The sequence below is a fragment of the Meriones unguiculatus genome, chromosome 3, assembly GCF_030254825.1.
Source record: "Meriones unguiculatus strain TT.TT164.6M chromosome 3, Bangor_MerUng_6.1, whole genome shotgun sequence".
In the NCBI taxonomy this organism is placed as follows: Eukaryota; Metazoa; Chordata; class Mammalia; order Rodentia; family Muridae; genus Meriones; species Meriones unguiculatus.
The window spans coordinates 15,257,316-15,273,842 of record NC_083351.1 but is presented as its reverse complement, the minus strand read 5'-3'; the positions used below and the strand labels follow the sequence as shown (position 1 = coordinate 15,273,842).

Genomic DNA, 16,527 nt, shown 5'->3' with positions numbered 1-16,527 from the left:
TGGCCAAGCACTTACAGAGATCCTTCTGCCTCAGCCCCTTGAGTGCTAGGATTAAAGTTGCTCATATGCTCTAATTTGAGCCTGTCACAGGCCTTCAAAATCTGGGTTTCTGTGAACCACTCCCTGGATTGTAGGTGATTCAGGGACTCACTTTGAATGAATATGGTGGACATGACAGGACGCTATGGGGGCCTGCGGGAGGGGACATGGCTCAGTTTTGCTTGCTTTGCCAGCATGAAGATCAGAGTTTAATCCCCAAAACCTAAATTCTGGGTTTGGTGGTGCAAGTTGTAGTGCAGGGAGGTGGAGACAGGAGCATTCCTGGGGCTCACTGGCTGACTAGCCTAACCTAACAGGCCACCTACAGGCCAGTGGGAGATCCTGTCTTAAAGGAAGTGGATGTTTCTGAGAATTCCTAGGGTTGTCCTCTGGCCTGAGCAGTCATGAACACATATTTGCATCAGTGTATACACACACACACACACACTCTCTCACACACACACACGCATGACCATATCCCTGCTAGACCAGCCAGTCCTGCAATGGGCCCAGCTGACTCATGTTCTCAGGCCTTTACCCATGCAGATCCATCCTTTGGATGTCCTGGATCTCTTTTCCAGACTAAGGTCCGGTGTCACTGCCTCTGAGAGACCTCCTGTCATTCCCTATACCCACCTGTGCCGCAACATAAACAGTTCCAGTGAGACTTAAGTGCTGGGCTTCTGCCTTCAGCCTTCGCTCACAACTGGTCTGCAGCCCCCGAGCACTGTGAGCCCCAGAACATGGGGGCTGAAGCTGCACTCCCCTCTGTATCGCCTGAGCCGCACACAAGGTCTGATACAACACAGGCTCTGGGAGAGTTTGATGAATGAATAAACAACCATCGTGAGCAATTGGTTTCTGGTTTGCAGGCCTGCCTCCCTGCCCCAATGTCATCTTCCAAGGCTGTGTTCTTTCCAAGGAGGGAAAACTGGAGTTGTGGGCTGGAAATATAGCTCAGTGGCAGAGGGCTTGCCCATCATACGTGAGATCCTGGCTCAACTTTAAAACCTTAAAAATAAACAAAATTTAAAAAAAAAATGCAGCAGGGGGCAGGAGAGATGATACTGGCTGCTTTTGCGGAGGGCCTAGTCTCAGCTCCCAGCACCCACATAGCTGTTCACAACTGTAACTCTAATTCCAGGAGATGTGATGTCCTCTTTTGGCCTCTTTGGGCACTAGGCACACATACAGTTCACAGAGATACATGCAGGCAAAATACCCATACATACAAAGAGAACCAGCAATACAACAGAATGTGTTGCCTTCCAGGAAAGACTGGTCCTCCCCACCCCCCAACTTCCGAATTTCTTTTCCTGGGAAGTGGAAGTTTCCAGAAAGCCTTGAATCCTCCTCTGACCTGTCTTTGTACCCATCATGACCTTGGGGAAGCTCCTGTTGTTCCCTAGCACTGTGGCACCCCAGCGCACACAGCAACCATCTCTGAGGCTCCCATGGCTGCTTCTCTAGAGAACCTGGCCTCCATCCTACTTGAGACCCTGCAGGAGCAAGAGAGAGAACAGTATACAGCTGGGTATGGTAGCGCACACCTTTAATCCCAGCACTCAGGAGGCAGAGACAAGCAGATCTCTGAGTTCAAGGCCAGCCTGGTCTACAGAGAGACCAGAACAGCTAGAGCCCCACAGAGAAAAAACAAGGAGGGGAGGTACTGCCCACTGGTGTCAAGAGGCTAGAGAGAGAAGCTTAGAAAGGGTGGATTTTATCAGAGAATCCTATTTCCATTTCCAGGGAAACATCCCCTGCAATCTAAACTCTCAGGCTGGCATTTGGGACATCCTGGAACCCCAACTCAACCCCGTATTCCAGTGGGAAATGACAGTAAATTCCAGTCTCCTACAGAACAGCCACTGAGCACACCTTGGCCAGCTTCGCACATACCATCAAACTCAGCAGACATCTGCTACGCACTTCCTGTGCTGGAATCAGTCACAAGCATTTTACATGTCTTAAGTTCCTGACGCCCCACATCACCCAATGAAGGACAGCTTTATACTTGGCCGAGGTCATCGGGCTAAGAAGAGGAAGGGCTTGCAACTGGAAGCAGGGTTTTTTGGCTTTTATTTTTTTGTTTGAGACAGGGTTTCTCTGTGTAGCCTTGGCTGTCCTGAATTTGGTTTGTTGATCAGGCTGGCCTTGAACTCACAGAGATCCATCTGCCTCTGCCTTCCTGAGTGCTGCACCTGGCTTGGAAGCAAATTTTAACTGCCCCGGTAGCCTTCTTGCCACCCTAAGGTACCTCCTGCAAACTTTTTTTTTTTAGGTTTATTTATTTTACGTATATGAGTGCTCTGACTACATATAGACCTGTGTGCCAGAAGAGGGCATCAGATCCCAGTACACATGGTTGTGACCCACCGTGCAGTTACTGGGAATTGAACTCAGGACCACTGGAAGAGCAGACAGTGCTCTTAATCACAGAGCCATCTCTCCAGCCCCAGCTCCTGCAAACTTCTCATGCTTGCAAATTGCCTTCATTATTTTGTTCTATGTCAGCATCGCCTGTACTCTTGTTTATGACTGTGTTTCCCTAGATGAAACAGCCACTCTAGGTGGTTCCAAAGATGGTTTTTGGAGCCACCATCCCCGAGACTCTCATATCTACTGATAACGGTGTGGCCTTCCTGAGCCTCAATTTCCTTCTCAGAAAACAGCACTTGCCCTCAGCTATTTCACGTGAGCGGCGTCCTGTACATGTTTGGCGCACAGCAGAAATCGGTTCACAGTGAGGCCTTGTCAGCCACCAAAACGTCTGTTTCCATCTCTGAATTGGAAGTGACCATGGGCCTACTTTGGCCACTGGAATCAGCAGAGCAGTAAGGTGTGGCCTGTTCCAGGTCCCCGCATTGGGACCTGCTCTCAATCTACCACCATTTCCCCTTCCGTTTGTCATGAGGAAGGCGAGATTCCAAACAGTGGCTCCTCCGTCACTCACCTCTCAGGGGAAGGAATCTCAAACCAACCCAATCATGGGCACGGAGCATGGAGAAGAAATAAGCGTTATTGTCTTGCCGCTTCAGCTTAGCCTGAACCATACAGACCCAGAACAAACTCAGTGCATGCTTGCATTTCAAAGCCGTTCGTCATGACTTACTTCTTTTCTTAAAAAGAAAAGCCCGCCACTTCCGCAAATGAACAAGGAAGCATGTACCCACACTCAGCAATCACACAATAGTTAAAACAAGGCCCCTGCATCCTCCTACTCCCAAAGACATGTGCGTACCTGCTCTGTGAATGCGAGCCATTGTCCAGGAAGTGCTAGCTAAAGGGGCTTGGAAAGCCAGCCACGGAAAGCCGTGCGGTTACCCAGACCTCCACCCTTGTCAGGTAGGGCACAGCCGCCAGGCCCCGGGTTGGGCCGCAGCCAAGTCTACCCCCGCACTTCGGCAGGGCCCCGCCCCTTACCTCGGCAGACGGTGCCGTTCTCCACAGCCTCGAAGCCCGCCTTGCACATGCAGCGGCCGATGGGCACCAGCCACTCTCCGTCCCCATTACAGTAGAGTTTGATGGGCACATCCACTTCCTCAGCGTTGGCGATGCAGCTGCCCCGGGCAGCCACCAGCGAGGTGCTCTCAGCCCCCGACAGCGTCTCCTGGAAGATGGCGCCGTTCTGGATGACACGGGGGCACTTTCGGTAAAAGACACGCACAGCGATGAGGGACATACAGCCCCCATAGTCCTGGAAAGCCAGGTAGAAGCCACTTCGGGACACGGGGCCAAAGCTTCGCACCTCGGTATTGATTTTCATGACGCGGCCACCCAGGTCCACCTGGGAGAAGCTCTCATCGGCCGCGATCGTGTCCACCTTCACCCACGGATTCTCCATCCAGTTGGGGAAGGTCTTGGTGGCTAAGTCAAAGTCAGCCTCGTAGTAGTAGAGGTTGAAGGTCTCCTTGCAGGAGCCGGGCACGTTGGGGATGCTGCTACAGTCACGCACGGAGAACTTCATCTCCACGTGGATGCGGTGGGCGCCGCGGCGCCGGATGAATTTGGTCCGCAGCCAGTTGTTCTGGCTTGACTCAAAGACGTTGCACACCTGGTACGTGCGGATAGTGTTCATGTTCTCGTCGTAGCCGCTCACCTCTTCCCACTGCGGGGGAAATGCTGGTCAGGTTGGGGAGCTGGCACTCGAGAATCACACAGCAAAATCACCGTGTGGGTGCGGGGAATAGGCCCTGCTTTGGGGAACCCTCCGGTCGGACGACGGAGGAGACACAGCCTTGATGAGAAATTGCCAGGTCTGTGAGTGCCACAGCAACCTGATGCTTGAAGGCGCACACCCTCCTCTTGGGGTTACCTCATCCTCACGGGGTATGTGGCCCTAGCTGTCAGGGGTTCACTAATCTGACAAAGGACCACAGGCCTTGGGTTCGGGAGGATGGAGCTGGCAGGGACCTGGAAGGAACCTGCATGGAAGGAGCACATTCTGCTGTAGGGAGACAGCTTCATGCACAGGGTGGGGACCATTAGTTTGATGAAGGAGACAGGGCCTCTGCTCCCCCACTCCACCCCGAGAGGTCTCTGTCTTTGCCCCTTAGAAACTCCCAATCTGATGGAGGAAGATGGCCCACACCCCCACCGATCTAGGGTGATGGGAAGCCAGGGTCTTTACCTAGGGCAGCAGCTTCCCTCTGGGACTTGCTCTGACAGAGAGCTCTGGGAACTGGTGCTTCCTGGTACCCGGAAGGAGCTAACTGCCCTCCCTGTCTCCCTGACTCCCTTCCTGAGCTATAACTGACCAGAGAGATCCTGCAAGTCTCCAAGCCGTGGGGGCTGGATTGCCTGAGGGCAGACAGAGAGAACGTGGGGCCCCGTCACACTTCTGCAGACTTCAACTCTGTGACTCTCTCATGTGCCCTCTGTCAATCCCCCCCCCCCCCCCGTGGTGCTGAAGACAAGACCTGGGACTCACACATGTTCCACGAGCACCCTGCCACAGAGCTAAGTCCCCAGCCCTCAAACGCCCTTGCTACTCGAGGCCTGTTTGTGTGACTCTCCCTGGAGACAAGGGACACTTGGCCTCCTCAATGGACTGGAGTGCCTCCTGAGGGCAGCTTCCTTCTCCGTGGCCACTAGGGTGGGGCTGGTCCCCCCACCCAGGCCAGGCCTGAGGCTGGTACCTTCACAGTGTTTCATTCTTTGTCATGATCCTCACACACTGCATGCGAGCTCCATTTTGCAGGGGGCGGGGGCGAGACCAAACAGGTGAGGCCGCTTGACTCAAGTCATAGCGCCTTGGTCCTGTTCACGGGCTTGCCACACTGCCTCAGGACAAGCACTATTAACTTGTTGCATGAGCTTGGGTGATTCCTCTCCCCTCTCTGGACCTCGATCTTCCCCTCTGCTAAAGGTGACTGTGGGACTGGCAGATGGTCGCGGAGATGTCAGCGGCTGCACGTGCCGTGCAGGGCTGGAGGACAGCTGGATGCAGCGGAAGGTGCACGTACATTGGGATGCCAGAGCCAGAGCTTGCTGGCCTGGCCTCTACCTCAGTGGCGACTCTGACGCTTCCTGCATCACATTTAATTTTTTTTCTCTTTCTTTTTGGTGGCACCATGTGACAAAGTCAGCCCCTTGTTACAACCGCTGCTCTTCCTCAGAACTTAATTAGAACACTTAATTAGAGCACTCTGCCTTTCTCCCCTCTCTCTAATTAACATGCGGAGGCCCTGCAGCCCAAACACCCCAAATAATTGCGTCCGGGGGCCCTGCAGCCCAGCCTGGCCTCATTACTGGCAGGGTGGGGCCGTGGGCCCAGCAGCCTTCGCAGATGGAAAATTGGTGACAAGAAAGAGCCACAGAAAGAAGCCTGACCCTGGGGCCCTGCCTATTGAGAGCGAGGCCTGGGGAGGGGGTATGGATACCTAGGGCTGCAGCTGAGTCCCCCTGGAAGATTGAAGTGGGAAGGGGGGGATGGGCTGTAGAATCCAGGGCTTCCCCAGAGACCACGAGATAGATGGAGCGAATATTAAAATGGATGGTGGTGGTGGTGATGATGATGATGATGGTGATAATTATTATAACTACTCTCTATTGGGGGACAAGCCATGCCAGCCTCCATGTTAGATGGTTTGGGGAAACCTCGTTCTAACAGTGGAGGAGACTGTTTCACAGCTGAAGAAACCAGGGTCAGTGAGGCAAAAGGGCTACCCACGGTCTTAGCTGACAGGAGGAATTGGGACAATGTTAGGGAGAGAGAAAGGACCGTCTAGTCTAATCTTTCTCTCAGGATACCGGGAACACAGACATGGGCTCAGATCCTACTTCAGGGATATAATAAGAACTCAGGGATGGGCTGTGGATGGGGATCAGTTGCTAGAGTGCTTGCCTAGCATGCACAAGAGCCTGGGCTCCATGGCCCATCACTGGAAAGAACTGATCATGACGGTGCAACCTGTAATCACAGCATCCAGAAGGAGGTGGCAGGAGGAGGACCAGAAGTTCAATGTCATACTTAAGTTGCATAGCTAGTTTGCAGCTAGCCTGTGATGCCTGAGACCCTTTCTCAAACATAAAAGAAACCAAGGGTGTATACCCAGGGGGTCCTTGTCTTATGGGGATCTAAAGTTGGGGTGGTAAGGACTTGGAATCTGATATAAACCTGAGCCCCAGTTGGGGGGGTAGAATATTTGTATGAGGCCCTGAGTCTGGGATCCACAGCAACAAAAACCAAATTATAACCAAGTAACCCCAATCCCCTTATTAGGAGCTATCAGGCCCTGGCAGCTAGCTGTATCTCTCTGACCTTCGGTATTGGAGAGGGCATATAAAAGGTGCTTGTGATCTCTGACTCAGAATCTCCAGTGGTATACTTCCCTCATCTGAAATTGGCGCCATGTGAGTACCTACTTCCCAGCCTCCCCCAGGGAATTCTACAGGATAGAGGCCAAAGTGTCCACATGTTGTCATGGGAACAAGGTACTCCACCATGGGTAGGGATGGGGAGGATGTGAGAGGTCCAGCCCTTAAGAGAGGAAAGGGGTTGGGCTATGAGGGGATGTTCAAGGTATCCGTAGACTCCCAGGCATGCTGGGGAGCCAGCCAAGCAGGGTTTTGAGGGACCAAAACTCACCCCTGACGGGGGATGTACCATCCAGCCCAGCTCAGCCGTCGCCGTGGTGGAGTCCATCAGGGTTTCTGTGGGAAGAGCAAAGCGTCACCACCCAAGGCACCTCCCAGGACTGCCGGTCACTCCGATGAGCCTGGGAGCCCACCCTTCACAGTTCTTCCTTACAGCGTTTCCGTGAATCCTCCAGACCACTTGCCCTATAAATCCAGCCCCCGTTCTCCACATTCCCCACCCAGCCAAATCGTCGGGAGTTCATTTTTCTCTTATGCCCCTCACCCTGCCTTCATCTCCACCCTCCAGCTAATCACATCTCACTAACCAAGGAATTATCTTGTCCCTCCTTTCCTGGTAAAGGCTTTTTTTCTTTGTTGTTGTTGTTTGTTTGTTTTCTAGACAGGGTTTCTCTGTGTAGCCCTGACTGCCCTGAAACTCACTCTGTAGACCAGGCTGGCCTCGAACTCAGAGATTCACCTGCCTCTGCCTCTCAAGTGCTGGGATTAAAGGTGTGAGCCACCATGGCCTGGCTCTGTGGAGGGTCTTAATCTAGGGTTCTCTCCCATGATTTCAGAGGATCTCTCAAAAATTTACACTAAAATTCAAATATCTGTTTGCTTTTCAGCTTATAGCAAATTCTCAAACACTGGAAGCCAGCCTTGGAGGGGTTCCTCTTCTACCTCTGGGCACTCAGCATTTGCCTTGCTGGCTTCTGGACAGCTCTGTTGGTACCCTCCCTCTTCTCTGGGAACCAGAAGTCATTCCTTACACCCTGTCCTCATCTTTGGAGTCCCTCTTCCAGTGCTCAGCCAACTCTAGCCAGGATCAGGCTCTGGAGAAGGTGTTAAGAGCAGCATCAATGTGGTTGTCACTTCCCTCTGGGGTTCCAGAGACTCAAACCAGGGTCAGAACCAGTAGCTGGTGGGAAGAGCTGAGTTCAATTTCTGGAACCTACATGAAGGTAGAAGCCGAGAGCCAACGCCAGAAAATTGACCTCTAACATACACACACACACATGCCCCATCGTGCATACTCACACACACATACTAATCATGCATAATTATTATTTTTTTTTTTTTAAAGAACACTGTACTATGAAGCAGTTCATAGACTGGAGACAGAGATAAGCATAAGGGACTGGGAGGGAATGGACAGAAAGGTCGAGAAGCTCACAACTCCAGACCACCTATGACAGGAGGCAAACTTACTCCTATACTTCAGTTCTGGGCCCAGAACAGGCATCATTACTCAGGACCCACATTATACGGCCACCTCTGTATGTGGTGCAGGCATCACCAATTGCTCTCTACCCTCCGGGCCCACTATCTACTTCCTCCACAGAGTTCCAGGAAATTAAAAAAACAGACCATTTGAGATGCTTGCCTGGTCTGGCCCAGTAGCCTCGCTTTGGAGCACAGGCAGAAGGGACTTCCGAGAGACTGTACCGGAGCTGGTGAAGGGATGGGACACACAGGTGTCTTGCCTCCGACCATCTACATTTCTAGGCACTTGAAACAATTAGTCATTTGGTTTGTGCTCAATGCACAGGGGCCAAGAGAGCGTCCAGGCTTTGGAGAGGATCCAAATGGGAGGCAGTGAGGGTGTGAACTATGACGGGAAAGCGGCGATGGAGGGCGGCAAAGGGAGGAGTGTCTAGGCGGAGGTGACCCCAGCCAGACCTCTGAGCTGACAAGAGGAGCTGCAGAAGAGCCTCAAGACCGCCTGGGGCTCGAGTTTGTGGTCACTGTGTCCTTTTTGCGCTTGAGAGGGGGTGATGGGGAGGGGGTGCCAGGGACAGTGGGAGCCAGTGCCAAGGGCATCCTTTTGATGGCAAATTGGGGGGAAGTTCTATTGTGCAGCCTTGGAGCTGAAAGAAGGTTCCTTTTCACACAGATTCTTCTTCCTGGAGAGAACAAGGGCTGAACTTTTAACCTGTTTTCTCTCATCGGACTCAGCCAGAGACGCGCCAAACTGGGCTCTCAGCCTGGGCCCTGCGAGCAGCTGCTGGGGGCAGGGAGAGGGGAGCCTCTCCTGGGACAGAGTGGGGTCGGATGGGAGGCCAGCCCGCCAAGCAGGTGGCCCCACCCCTTGGCTAGATTCCTGGGTTGACCCCAAGGAAAAAGCACTAGAAGATTCCATGGCTTTGAGGAGGTGGGGCTGGGAAGTGCCGATGGAAACTGGGACCCCGGGGGCAGAAATGACACAGCATGAGGCACATTGTAAAAGTCAGGGCTTAAATCAGGCTCCCCCAGAAGCTCTGGACACTGACCCCTCCCACCCCATAGGATCCACACTGACCAAGCGGGTGGGAACCGGCTACAAGAAAAAGCTCAAGGGCAGCCGCTTCCCAGGAAAGAACCAAGAGGGAGTGAAAGGCCCAGGTAGGCTTTAAGTGGAGTCTTGACTCTTCTTCCCTTGCCTAGGCTTTGCCTCAAGCCAGCTTTCTGCAAACTGTGGCTCCTCGGGCTTCGGCAGGAGGAGGCACAGGGCTGGTCACCCCCAAACCCACCTTGGCCTTTTAATTCTAACACCCCCTTCTCCCTTTGCCTGTGAAAGGAAGGTGGGCAGTGAAGGACCCTCAAATTCTCCTTGTTTTGTTTTTTTGTGTGACAGGATCTCGTCCTGGCTGACTTAGAACTCAATACGGGGCCAGCAAGAAGGCTCAGTTGGGGAAAGTGCTTGCCACCAAGCCTGATGATCTGAGTTTGATTCCCAGGACCATATGATAGTAGGAGGAAACTGCCTCCTTCAAGAACTTATCCTCTGACTCTCATAGGTATAGCATTGTGTTTGTGTGTGTGTGTTTCACATGCACAATAAATAAAATTTCAATGTAATATCTGAAAAAAAAAAAAAAAAGAGCTCACTGTGTCATTCAGATTAGCCTAGAATTTGCAGCAACCCTCCTGCCTCTGACTCTTCAGTACTAGGAATATAGTTGTATAACACCATGCTTGGCTATTAAGGCAGGTTCTCTCTCTTGCTGGCCTTGCAATACCCCCTCCCCCCGATTGAACCTAGGGCTTTGCACATGCTATGCAAGCATTCTACCACTAAGCTATATGCCCAGCTTTTTTATTTTTATTTTTATTTTTTTGTGGTAGGTTCCCAGCCGGCCCTGAACTTGGAAATCCTCCTGTCTTGGGCTCCCAAGGAGCTAGGATTACAGGCATGTGGAACCAAACCCTGCTAAATTTGAGTCTTTCAAGGCTCCATTTCCCTCACCTAAATTCCTTCTGGTTGTAGACAGGGGCTAACCATGAGGGGAGATGGCCAGCCAGCATCCACACACAGCAGGCACAGTAAGGTCCTCCCTAAGCACCGACTGTTGTCTTAGGTGCAGCACGGGGCCGTCCAGTGCCATGCACTCTCCCCACTCATGGGCTGGCTTAGCAACACAGGGGACTGCCAAGTCCCCCAGAGCAGTCTGCCTAGCTGCCCCAGAGATGACAGCAAGGCTTGCCAACATCAGCCCTCACTGGATAGCCACAGCCTTCAAGGACCCCTTCCTGCTCTATCTAAGGGTGCTTCCCTGGGATGCCCCCAGCTTCTTTGTTCTACTCACACAAGCCAAGCTCCATCCCCAGGAAATCTGGAAATCATAGTTCTTCCTCAGGCAGCCCGTGGGCTTAGGACACCGACCCTAAATTCTATCCCAGCGCTCGCTGCCTCTCATAGCACCCAAACAGCCTTATAGTCCCAAAGTCTGCAAAGGGAGAGAGAGCTAAAGTTCACTGAGACCCCATTAAGACACAGAAGCCTGGCAAGGTCATGGGCATACCTTAATAAGTGCATTTGGGAGGAAGATCAGGAGTTTAAAGTCATTCTCACCTACATAATGAGTTCCAGGCTTGCCTGAGACCCTATTTCGCTCAAAACAACAACAAGCGAGAGAGATGGCTCAGTAGGCACGGTGCTTGCTACCAACTCTGAATTCAACCATGGGAACCCAACGTGGTAGAAGGAGATAACCAGTTCCAAAAAGTTGTTCCTTGACCTCCACATGTGCGTCATGGCACATACACGCTCTCACACAAGCAAGACAAATGAAAATGCAATGGAAAATTAAATACATTAAAACCAAAATAGCCAAAACCTCACATCTGCACCATGCCAAGGGGTACTCGATACCGTACCATTTCACAACTAGGAAAGCTGAGGCCAGCTTTCGCCAGGGTGCCCATCTATTCCCCTGGCAAGCTGGTCTGGAGGAGTGCAGGCCATGAGGCACACCCGTGCTCATAGCTCCTCACTCATAGGCACTGCTCCTTCTGAGCCTCTCCCTCTCTATCTCCTTCCTCTGCCCCCCTGCTTCGTCCTCTCAAAGCCCTCGTGAGCCAGTCACCCCACAGCTCTGCAGTTCGGGGGGGTTGAGAGGACCCTGGACTCGCAGGAGTCCAGGCTGGCAACTTGCTGTGTTTGCCACCCTCTCACATTAGCCTGTGCCTCCCTGAAGGGTGGGTGCCACGTTCCCGGGACCCAGGACGGGGCTAGGCACATGGGAGGTCCCCTCATCCTACTTGCTAGAGTCTGCTCCATCCGGCTTGCAAGCTGGAGCCTGTCCTGTAGACATGACTTTGGCCTCCCCACCGCCAACCTGAGCTAGGATTGCTATGATTCATTTACTATTTTCCTTCCAATTGACTTCTTTTCTTAAGTGCATTTTAAAGAGGAAAAAAGGGCCTCATTATTATAAATGGAAAAATCAGTATCACTGGCATGAGGAGAAGAAGGAAGCTAAATGTGAGAATGACAATTGCCAAGGTCTGCCTGTGGGTCACTGAACACCACCTCACTGCCCGCACTCTGGGGGCCACTGGTTTCCATCCATCTACCTCATCCTCATGCATGTGGCGATGACGGCAGTGCCGCAGACAGGGAAACTTGTCACGGTACACAGATAATTAATCACTTTACAGATGTGACCAGGACCACACCTCAGAGTGTGTGAGGTGTGCTGTGGGTTGTGGGGATCACTTCCTGAAGGAAGTGAAGCCTGACAGAGGCTTGAGAGCCAGTTAGGAGGGAACCAACCGATTCTGGGTGGCTTGGGCTGGATGGGCATCTGGTTTCCTTTCTCTTTTTATGACAGAATACTGACCAAAACCAATCCTGTGGAAGAAAGGTTTTATTTGGCTTACAGGTTCCAGTCCATCACCAAGGGAAGCCAAGTAGGAACTCAAGGCAGGGACTAAATATGACCGTGGAGAAATGCTACTTACTGGCCTGGCCAGCTACCTCTCTCACACAGCCAAGGGATGACACCACCCACAGTGGGCTGGGCCCTCCCACATGAATCGGCAATCAAGGAAACGCTCCACAGTCAAGCCTATAGGCCAATCTGATGGAGGCAATTTCCCACCTGAGATTCCCTCTTCCCAAGTATGACTAGGTTTGTGTCACGTTGACAGAAACTAATGATGGCAATGGACTAAGAGGCACCAAAGGCACCAAAGGCAGAGGCAAGGAGGGGAGCCGGCGGAGGTGAAGGCAGCTGGGTGACGCTGGTGGTGGCTGGGCTCTGAGGGCTGTGCCTGGGTTGAAGCAGGGCTGTCCTCTGAAGGGCAGCAGCTTGTCAAGCCCCTGCACTGGACCATGGCCAGCAGCCCACATCCTCAGCGGCCTCCCTGGTGTCACCTGCTTGACACAGCTGTGCATCTGCCCCCACATCCCCTAGTTACCAGGCAGACCACTCACCAGGCCTTGTCTGACTAAAGTACCCTTAAAAAACAAAAGGACAACAACAAAGACCCCAGTGGAGTGGTGAGGAAAGCGAAGCCACACAAAATCTCAGCATCAGGCAAAAACTGGAGCCAGAGTGTGTTCCTCTGGAGAAAACAGGGTTTGGGCCTCGGGAGTGGCTTTGGTCCCAGCCCTGCTGTACCACACCCCCTCTGCTTCCTGGAGACTTCACAGAAGAAAGCAATCAGGAGGCCCTGATTGCACGGGCTGGGGAGGCCCGCCGGCCCCTCCGGCTACGTGTGAATGAGCAGTATGCATTTCAGAAATATTTGAGCTAAAAGAGGAGACACACTGAAGTCGTTAGCATCAGGCCGACGGGAGGTGGCTGCACGGGGCCCTGCACAGGCTGAGGTGCCCCCTGCTCCTCAACCCGCCACGCATGCCATTCATCGGCACTCACGTGTGTGAGTCCCAAGAACACGAAGAGGGAGTGTTCATTCGGCACTTAGGGCAATATGAAAGGTTGGCGGGGTTTCTTAGCACCATCCCAGGCTCACGACAACTTACCGGGTCCCTGCTACAGGACCCTCCTCTACAGATGAGAGAGCTGATGTCAGAGATGGAAACACAGCAACTAGCATGTGAGCCCACTTCCGTCCATCCCCACATCTGTGTTATTTCTAAGATGCCAGGACTGGAGCCACAAAAACGAGGCAACACAAAACAAGGAAAATGACTAGCGTGTGTGTGTGTGTGTGTGTGTGTGTGTGTGTGTGTGTTCTCTCAATCTGAGTGAGCAGGAGGTGAAGGAGGCACAGATGGCCCCAGTAGACCCTTGGCTTCAGCACTTCCTAGTGTGTGACTGCAAGGAAGTGGTCTCTCCTCTCTGGACCTCATTTTATGCATCTGTAAAACGGATCACGTAACATTAGTGGTGTGATGTCTCCAGAAGCCCTGATTGTTTTGGGGGGCAGAGTCCCACCAAACCCTGGCTGTCTGCAAACTCACCACATAGCCTTGTGCTCCGATCCTTTTGCCTCTACCTCCCAGGGGCAGAGACCGTGGACGTGTGCCCTCAGACCTGATTTTATGTGGTGCTGAGGATTGAAAGCCAGGGCTTGGCACACACTCAGCAAGCAGTTGAGCCACACAGCCAGCCCTCATTCTGAGGGAGGCCTGTGTGTGCCTGTTCACTGTAGCCTCAGCATTGTGAGCCTGGCAGTGGAGAATAGATTGAATCTCCACAGGGCAGTTGGTGGCAGACCTAAAGCCCACATCCCATAATCAGCCCTAACACCCCTCGGCGTCCCACAGGCTGCAGGATGGAGTCCTAGCTCATCTGGCCATAAACCCACCCCTGCCATTCAGCTTAGCTCCTTACCCCGCCGGTAACCCATCCTTTACTCTCCAGGGTCCCGTTACCCGGCTTGCAGAAGACACTACGCTACTCTGAGACTTGATGACTTGACTCTTCCAGAATGTTCTCCCTGGAATGCTTGGCCCTTCCTGCTCTGTTAGCTTGGCTTCTTCTCCTTCTTCTTCCTGGCAGCTGTCCTTGGCTGCTCCCCCTCTGGCTGGGGTAGGAGCAGAGTCACAGTCATTCTGCGAACATTGATTCCTTCAGCCCGTGCCAAGGACTTCGATGCAGAGACCGACCCACGGGTCCTTGCCTAGAGGAGCACCCAGACTCATGCCTGACAGATGAACTCAGGGCAGGGAGAAGCAGCGGGAGTGGCTGGTGCAGGCTGAAAAACAGGGTCATGCGTGGGAAAATAAGCTCTGGATCCGGAACCAGGAGAGGGCATCACAGAGGATGAAGCTGGGTAGAGAGGGCTCAGCAGAATGAAGACACAGGTGGGACCGCGCTGGGGCATTCTGGACACTGGTGAAATAGGTGGGCATCTCACAGTGCGTTCAGGGCTACACATCACTGCAGTGGGAGCCAGGCGTGGAGAAGCTAGAATCGGGAGGGCCTTGAATGCAGACTGAGGGGTCTGGATCTTATCTGTGGGTAGCAGGGAGCCACGGAGGACTCCTGGAAAAAGCAGTAACTAATGTGGCCTGTCCTGAGAACTGTTAGGGAACAGAGCAGGCCCTGGTGTAGGGAATGGCGTGAGAGCTGGGATCTGGCTGTGGCCGGGACTCAAGGCTGGAGATATATGGACCAGTCCGTCAGGCAGCCTAACGGGGCCTCCCCATGACATGTACGGTCCCATACCTTGTCCACAGCTCCTGCTGCACCTGCCTGCATTGGTGGGGCAGAGGTGACTTGAACCTAGGCCCAAATGGCATCACCCAGCCTGGTAAGAAGCCAGGCGTAGCCATCAGTGTCTGGGAGCCAGAAAACTCTTTCCACGGCCAAAATTAGGACTTCTAAGAGGATGCCAAGATCCAGAGAGTAAATTCAAGGCCGCTAATGGGCTGGTGCCTTTACTTCTCTGACCTTGATTTTTCTCATCTATAAAATGGGGCCAAATAATCTCTCTCTCTCTCTCTCTCTCTCTCTCTCTTAGACAGAGTTTCTCTGTGTAGCTCTGGATGTCCTGGACTCGCTTTGCAGACCATGCTGGCCTCAAACTCACAGAGATCCGCCTGCCTCTGCCTCCCCAAGTGCTGGGATTGCAGGCGTGAACCCCTGCATCCAGCCTGAATAAACTCTTGCTCTATGTCCATTCCAACATGGCTTCGAGCAACTGAGTGGGGACATGCTGGGTGCCAAACCTATTGGCTTGTCTTCTAACCTTTTTGAGAATAGGGTCTTGCTATGTGGCCTAAACTGGCCTTAAACTTGATAGGTAGCTGGCTTGCCTTTGAACTTATGATCCTCTGGCTTTAACCTCAGGAGTGCTAGGAATACTAGCCTGACTTGCATGGAATAACATGCCAAGAACTAGGGCCATATAGAACCCACACGGAAGATAGCTAATGTCTGAGGCAGTTGCCTGTGGCAGGCATTTCATTAGTATTATCCCAGAGCAAACTTATAGGGAAACTGAGGCACAGAGAGACCAAGGACTCCTACAAGGTCAACAAAGAGGCAAACCAAAATTAGGCCTTTTGGTTGAATCCCAGAAGCCACTAGGCCACATTGCCTCACCAAAGGAATGAGGAACTCTAGCTTCCCTCCACCAGAGCCCTCAGCGACAGGCCTCCTCACACTTTGGAAGCTGGCCCTGTCATTGCCCATGATAGAAATGAGAAGACTGAACCCAGAGAGACCCAGCCACCTGCCTACAGTCACACAGCCAGAACGAAACAAAGCTGGGATCTGAACCCAGGCCAGCCTGACCAGCCTTCTAGAGACCTCTCCTCTGTGTTGAGGATGGGAGGGCTGTTCGCCAAGGGTAAGGCCAGTTGGGAGACGATGCTGAAGAAATCCTGAGCCAGCTCCTGGAAAGTTCTGATTTTCGAGTGTGAAATCTGCCAGCAGGCACCGTGCTGTTTCCCCGGCATTGCCGGCATGGCCCTTGGGCTCAAGGAAAGGGGACCCTGCTAATGTAAAATCCTTATGCAGCACTCCTGCCTGTCACACTGCTCTGGCCCTTGCCCGCCTCAAGCATGCTTGTGTTTTCTCAGGCCCGGGTGGAGGAGTCCCCGTGACGCCAGCTCCTGCACCATGTCCCCAGCCTGCCTGCCGCTGGCCTGGGCATCCGCCAGCGCCGGCTGCCCCGTCTGAAACCCAATCCGCCGGGCCAGCCGGGCCACTCACTAACAGCGGGCCGCAT

At 53.0% G+C, this 16,527-nt stretch overlaps 1 protein-coding gene across 5 annotated transcripts in view; it reads right to left on the bottom strand.

Moving 5' to 3' along the window:
• Positions 1 to 16,527, bottom strand: part of Ephb2 (EPH receptor B2) — a 180,961-nt gene that overhangs the window by 115,888 nt on the left and 48,546 nt on the right. For all 5 annotated transcript variants that reach the window (XM_060379279.1, XM_060379282.1, XM_060379280.1 and 2 more), the window contains exons 2-3: positions 7,130 to 7,194; positions 3,463 to 4,147 (exon numbers count right to left, since the gene is read on the bottom strand). In XM_060379279.1, the coding sequence (XP_060235262.1) occupies positions 3,463 to 4,147; positions 7,130 to 7,194 (750 nt within the window). The remainder of the gene's footprint in view (positions 1 to 3,462; positions 4,148 to 7,129; positions 7,195 to 16,527) is intronic.